The sequence below is a fragment of the Apis laboriosa genome, unplaced genomic scaffold (genome assembly GCF_014066325.1).
Source record: "Apis laboriosa isolate Shangri-la unplaced genomic scaffold, ASM1406632v1 scaffold25_cov139, whole genome shotgun sequence".
Classification (NCBI taxonomy): Eukaryota; Metazoa; Arthropoda; class Insecta; order Hymenoptera; family Apidae; genus Apis; species Apis laboriosa.
In genome coordinates this window covers 2,674,024-2,681,988 of record NW_025222552.1, presented here as the reverse complement: position 1 = coordinate 2,681,988, position 7,965 = coordinate 2,674,024, and the positions used below count along the sequence as shown (strand labels likewise).

General features: G+C 20.3%; 1 protein-coding gene across 1 annotated transcript in view; it reads right to left on the bottom strand.

Moving 5' to 3' along the window:
* Positions 1-2,199: 2,199 nt before the first annotated feature.
* The window catches only part of LOC122713582 (protein rhomboid), an 877,166-nt gene continuing 871,400 nt past the window's right edge, over positions 2,200-7,965 (bottom strand). The window contains exons 10-11 of the mRNA XM_043934168.1: positions 5,104-5,259; positions 2,200-2,441 (exon numbers count right to left, since the gene is read on the bottom strand). Coding sequence (XP_043790103.1) covers positions 2,200-2,441; positions 5,104-5,259 — 398 coding nt within the window. The remainder of the gene's footprint in view (positions 2,442-5,103; positions 5,260-7,965) is intronic.

Here is a 7,965-nt window from a genome sequence, read left to right as displayed (position 1 = left end):
TTCACGATCGATCGAAGAAGCATAGCGATCGAGCAGTTTGTATTATTAAAAAAAGCATCTTGTCCAACGAATATAATATTTTTATACATAATGTGATAATTACACAGTATATTATACCCTGAAGATAAACGAAGGCAGCGCGATGGTTTTTAAATGTTTTTTCATAGTTTTAGTTATAATTATTTATGTTTTAATTTTCTTCCTAGATGTCACTTCATTATTCCCTCATTTGTCATTGTATATTTTTACAAATCGTTGATCGTTTTATCAAAAATTTCATCATTAATTTTTATAACAATATTTTTATCTTTTCTGACTGCTATATTTTTCGATTATTCTCTTATCAATGGATGAACACAATAATGTTTTTCGTAGCAGATATCATCATCAACGAATTTATGATTTTTCATGAGCATTTCTCAAACAAATATAACTTGATATAAATATTTGATATAAATAACTTATTATTATTATTATAAGAAAATTATTACCAGAAGATGTTCAATTCTTTAATTTTTCATTTCCTCCATTTTACATGATATTTTGTTTCCGACAATCTTTTCCAATTACGATCGATCCTTCTAATGACAAAAGACTATTTTTCTTTCGTTTTCGAATTATCTCATGATCATGAATGATTGCTTCCGTAAATTCTCTTCTCAATTTTTTTCTATTTTTGTATCTAATATTTTGTTTCTTTGACATCATGAGGGATTTCTGGAACACACATCTTTTGCCTCATCCAACATCTCCGTTGTTTTTCGCCTGTCATTCGTTTAAAAGTGAAATTGAAAAGGACAAAGGAGATTCTTGGTTTAGAATTCTTTGGTTTTTTCGCGCCTTGAAAGAATCGATACGCGAGAAAATAAGCTGAAGAATCGCGTCTCTTATGTTTGCAAATCCACTTCCCCTTCTAAATGGATAGATTTTTAATCTCGTTCTTGTATCTTTCTTTTTCCGCTCTTTTTCATTTTTTTATATTATCCGACGGAATGCGCGTTTCGTGGTTATCGCACTTAAATGATATATAAGTTCCGAAAATGGAACAGAGGTATTTCGAATCTTTGGTTTTTTATTGAGAAAATAAAAAAATGATAGCGTTCGAGGGGAAGGGATCAACGATCGATTAATATTTCACTTTTGTCCTCTTTTTTAATTGATTTGCTTGCTTTCATTTTGAAATTTTTTTTAGAAAATGCGTAAAAATTATATGATACATGGAATTAACGAATAATTTTAATTAATTTTAATTAATTTTTTTTGTCATGTTTTTTTAAACATTTTTTAATTCTTTGGAGTTAATTTTATATGTTTACGAGGGATCATCTGGGATTGCTTTTGCTCTTTTTTTCTGCTCTTTTTCTTCGCTTCTTCTTTGTTTCTTCTCTCATAGTAATTACTATTATTATATTCAAGTTTATTTTTCTATGACTGAGAGAGTATTACGTGTCACGGTTCTTGGAACATTTGTCTTTCTTTTATTCTTTCAGTTTGTACTGATAATTAAATATAATCAAAGTAGCTAAAATATTAATTCCTCGACTTTCTTTGAATTTTAATATTAGTTTTAAAAATTTTATATGTACGCCAGTAATTAGAAAATTATTTTCTCTTTGTTTCTGTATTACTGTATTCCTTACCAAAAACTTTTTCTTTTTAATTTTTGTTGCGTTCTCCATACATTCACTTTATTATACAGTTTATTTGAAAAATCTTTTGACATCATATCTCACTAACATATTCTTTTTCATTTAACATAATCACTTATCCATTTTTTAAACTCTTCTCAAATCTTCTCAAGTATAATAATTGTTCTCTTTCACGTTTCAGACTCACAAAAACAAATTTTTCCGTTTATTTTTAGTTCACTTCGATTCATAAATTATTTCAATTTATCTTACACAACACGACAAAAATGTTTTTCCATCGTCTTTTTTACTTCACCGTACAGAACCGAGATTTTTTTCTTTTCACTCTTCTTTTTTTTTTTCAAGACCTCTTTAATAATTTAAAATTTATTCCTATGAATTTTCGCTGATATTTATTTTGATTATTTCTTCAATTATTCATCTTCTGTCTAGTCCTCTGCGCGTGTTTTCTTTTTTTTTTTTTCTTTAATTTCTTCTTTATTAGAATTCGATATTAATCAGCTTCGCGTTACGAATTTCGCGGTTGTCCATACGCGAAGCTGATCTCGCGTCATGGATAGTCTGGATGCATGAGATTGTACATAATTGCAAAGATTGTGCAGGCTGCGTAGACACCAAGCGCCACCCACCAAAGAAGTTGCTCGTGGAGACGTTGTTCGAAATTTTTCAGCACCAGCAAGCCAATCGTGAGACCTGCTAATGCACCGGTCAGATGTGCCACATATGAAACAGGAGGACCCATTTGCTCAGCCGAATATCTATCATAAATCGCGAATCCCACGTCGGCACTTGCTGAAAATAGAAATCATTTCTTTATTAAATTTGTTTATTAAATGTTATGATATATTATATATTTTTAAGTTATTTTTAAGTTATAATTGACATATATCATTATTTGAATTAACATTTATAATTAAATTATGTGATATGTGAGAAACAGTAACATATATATATAATAAATTGCATAATAAATGAATTAATTTATTTCAATTCTCAATAATTTTTTTTCTTAATTAAATGTGTAACACATTTTTAAGATATGCAATAGGATTGTTAGAGATAAGAAATATTATATCTTATAGTTATATTTTAATAAATTTCTGCGTGAAGAAATGGTTCAACGATACTAGAATTTTTGAATTTTAGATTCAACAGTATGCATAAAAGTTGAGAATTGCTAATCGTTAATATTTCGATTAGCAATACATATATAATTTCTTCGGAATTTTAATATTACGAGTCAATATCCTATCTATCCTAGCGTTGATTATTAACGACGTTGAATATTAAAGAAAGACATTGCTAATATACAAGGAACTTTATATATGTATATATGTATATATTTATTATTTATTTATTATTATTATTTTTTATTATTTATATAATTATATATGTATATAATATATTATATAATATATTATATATATTATATTATATAATATATAATATATATTATATAATATATAATATATAATATATTAAATTATAATAAATATTAGTGTATAATAAATTATACATTAATTTATTTTATAATATATATTAGATATATTAGATAAATAAAAATTCTGTCTATTCTTGCAATATTGTTTTTTAATAATTATAATTAAATAAAAATTATATTGTACTTCAATAATATACAAAAAATGATAACTTATTTTTATTTTATACAAAAAATCGAAATAAAAAAATATAAATACATATCCCATAATAATAATAAGCTTCAAATAACATTATTCTGGGAATAAAATAGGCAAGAAAACAATTAATAAACAATAATAACAATAAAAAACAATAATAAAATTATAATAAAAAATAAAAATAATAAAATTATATATATACTTAAAATTTATAAATTATGTATGGTCAAATAATTTTATAATTTTTATAATTATCAAGAATCATTTATTTGCAAGATATTATTATATTAATTAATTAAAAAAATTTAATAAAAAATAATAGAAAAATGTATAAAATTAAATTAAATGACCAATCGATAATTAAATTTAAAAATTAAAAATAATTTTATTACATAAAATTAATAGAACATTCATATATCTATTTATATTAAATATATTAAATATTAATATGATTTAGAAAATTATTATCAGTTTTATTATTATATAATTATTATTTTTATAAAATCAAAAATAAAAAAATAAAATATATAACTTTTATTATTAAAATATAACTTTATATTAATGGTTGCAAACATATTAACATGCTTTTTTAAAATTAAGAAGTATTTTTAAAATGATAATTAATTGTGAGTTGAAAATATTTAATTATCATAATTAATATTATACATTTGAAATTCTATATATGATGACTTTTCCGTCATCATGATATAAATAATTACTGCTTAACAGTTTATTTATCTTTATTTATCTTATTATTTATCTTATTTTAACGATATGATAGAAAAAAATAGAACTTATATTGCATTTGTTATTTTTTTTTTAAATTCTATTTTATGGCAATAATATGAAAAAGATATAAAGTAATATAAAAGTATCTACACAACTGAATTAAAAAATAAACTTGAATGAAAAGCATATTTTATGTATTTTTTAATCAAAATAATATAATAGAATATTTGTAGTTAATAAGTAAATTTAATAAGTAAATTTTTATATATGTAAAATAATAATATATATATTATTGAATAAAAATTGAATTAAATTAAATATAAAATTATATAAAAATTATAATATATTATAATATAATTATAATGTAATTTTAAAATATTTAATATTTAATTTAACATAGATTTCAAATCTCAAAGAATTATCTCATAACTTTTTATTAATACAATGGTTAATATATAATGAATAATAAATGATCATTTAAATTATGAACAAAATGAAACGAAATAAAAAATAAAAATAAAAATTGTCATAAAAATATATTTTCAAATGATATATAAAATATATTTTAAAGAAAAATATATAAATTATATAATCTCTTAATGTTAGGATATAAATGTATATTAATTTAATTATAAAATCCTTAATTTTTAAACCTTTAAAAATATTATATGTATAATTGTCTTTAATTTTTTAATGAATTTTTTAATGAAAAGTTTAATCGCAAATCAAAAATTTTGATCAGTATTTTTAGCACATTTTTCCAATAAAACTCTTTAAAATCAAATTTTATGTTTGAAAAAAAAAGATTATAAAAATTTGTGAATTTATGGTTTATATTTATGTATATTATTTTTATATTATAATATATTATATTATTTTTATATTATTTATTTTATATATTTTTATTTTATAATTATTAATAAAAATAAAGCAAATAAACAATTTTTATGATTAATATCACTGTAACGATAGTAGAGTACAAAGAATTAAAATCCTAATCTATCTATCTATCTGAATTTCATAAATATAAAATGCTCTCTTAAAAAAGAAAAAATTTAAAAAAATTTATATACTTTTTTACACCTTACCGATTACGAAGATGCCTATTAATCGAACAATGCCGAATTCCATGTTATTATAATTGAGAAGAACGTTTGCTAGATGAGCTGCGAGAAGAGCATAAACACCTCCACTGGCGCCAACAAGGTACACGTCCGTGTCAAATACTGAAGTACCCAAGGAACCTGAACATAATAAAAAAAAATTTGTAATCTTATATTTTTAATTCATATAAATTATAATATAATATTATTTACAATGCTACAATGTTAAGATCAACAATATTAAATTACATATATTTTTACATATATCTTAATTATTATTAAGGATAACAATATTGTAAATTGATCATATTATAAATTGAAAATTTTTATTGTATTCTCACAACTTTTTATTGTTATTTTTTTATAAATTTTGCTCTTTATATATCAATATAATATTTTAATTATTTTTCATTATTATCATCCTAAAATTGAATTCTCTTTCTTTTAATAGATTAATAATATGGTTAATTAGAATAACTTTGATTGTTAAGATTATTGATGTTAGAAAATAACATTTTTTTATTTTATAATATTTTGAAAAGTTTTAGGTATGAAACATTTTAATTAAATTTCTTCTAAATATTATTTTGCGTAACAATGAAGAATCATTTTGTAGAAAATGAAATTTCTTTGCTAAATCAAAATCCCCGAAAATTTTTATGACAATTCTAGAGAACGTAAGGAATGTCATAACTATATAAAATTTTAATTAAATGTAAAAAATAATTCTTGTTCTGTGCGAAACAGCTTGTATATATGATATTTCACAAATCTATTCAATTGTAACAAGCAATATTGTTTAATAAAGAACATGTCATTCACACACATGTGAAATAATGTATGATATATTCATGTAAAAAATTAAAATAAAAGTAGAAAAAGCAATGAAAAATTATTGTAGACTGTGAAATCACAAATATTGTTATCAGAAAATTCACGAATTCAAAAATATAGTATAAGAATATAGTATAAGATAGATAATAGTATAGATAACTGAATATATTTCAAATAAATATATGATAATATATTCATAATATATGATGGTAATGAATATATTTCAAAATAATAATATAATAATATGATTGTATATTCTTTCGTTAAAATTATTCAAACAGAAAAATTTTCGAAATCAGAAAAAAATGATCATAATAATGATTTGAAAATAAACATGTAGATAATACAAAATAATAATAAATTTTAAAAAGTTTATAAATTTATAAAAATAGAAATAATGGTTTTTAGAAATAAGATTGCAAATATTTAATGGAAAATAGAAGACATTGAAAATTAATAAATTTTTAATCAATCTATACTTATAAATATATATTGTTTTGAAAAAATCAACATTAAAATAGTCAGATAATTATAATATTTGGCATTCTAAAATTTTAATTTTTTCGATGGTGTGATTTTACATATTTAATCAGTTTTAAATATATGCATTTTATAAATTCAGTTCTTCAATGAACAAATATGAATTTATATGAAATTTTAAGTAAATATAAATAGTTTTAAGTAATTTTAAGTAAATATAAGTAATATAAGTAATTTTAAGTAATTTTAAGTAAATATTAAAATAAATAAAATTAAAAAAAATATTATTTATAAAATAGAATTCGAAAAAATTTATAATTTAAAATAGATAGTTTTTAATATCAAATTATTTTAAATTAAATTTAAATAAATTAATTTAAGAATTTTTATATATTTTTAAAAATTCTTTTTTATGATTTACAATAATATATATGAAAATAAGAAAAATTTTTATATAATTAATTCTCAGATACTGGGATTTGAAATAATCTTATTTATAATCTATTTTAATTCAATTTGAAAATTCATATGATATTATAATAGTATAGTATGTATAGTATAGTCAATGTATAGACATTGATAATGATATTAATTTGATATTAAAAAATATCTAAATATCCCAAAAAATTTAAAAAAAGTTATTTTAATATTAAAATATGAAAATATGAAAAAGAAGAAAAAATCAAAACGTTATTTAATCAGTTCTTTTGAATACAATACATTTTATCAAAATATTTTTTTATAACATATAATTATACAGAATGTTCATAAAAATATGGAATCCATTCTTTGAAGGATGGATTTTAGATCAAAATAATTAAAAAAGTTCATATATATATATATATATATATATGTTCTTAATTAACGAGTTATAAGGATTTTAATTTATTTGTTATTAGATAGAGCAAGAATGTTCAGTTAAGTGCGCGGCAATATTATATTGCAATGTCTTACATAGCAGAATCTCTCAATGAAAGTAAATACATTGATATTTTTTTATATATAATTGATTATTTCAAATGAATTTCAATATAAGGTAATATAATGTACATAAATATTGTATAATAAAACTATGTGACATTTTTATATCGTTTGAAAAAAATTTTAATATGTTTTTATGCAAATTGAAATCTATATATTTTGTTATTTAACAGAAACTTATCTCATACAAATTGTAGCAAATTCCACAATATTTGGAGTTATACAATGATTACAGATACAATATTTTATTTAAAATCATAGATGAATCATTGTATTTCATTCAACTTGCATATTTATCGAAATCCATAGAAACAAATCAAAACATATTTCTATAATTTTGAATTAGAAAAATTGAATGTGTTTTATATATATGCACAATTTTCTTTTTTTAAATTATTTTCACATGTACAAAAAAGTCTGAAATACTAATGATACTTGAATCAATTTGAATTTCAGATTATTAAATATCCAATCAAATCACTGACAAATCTTTATCTTTATTTCATTTGCACTCAATTCTTTTTATTCTTTAAAGAGAATAGTAGATCTGGA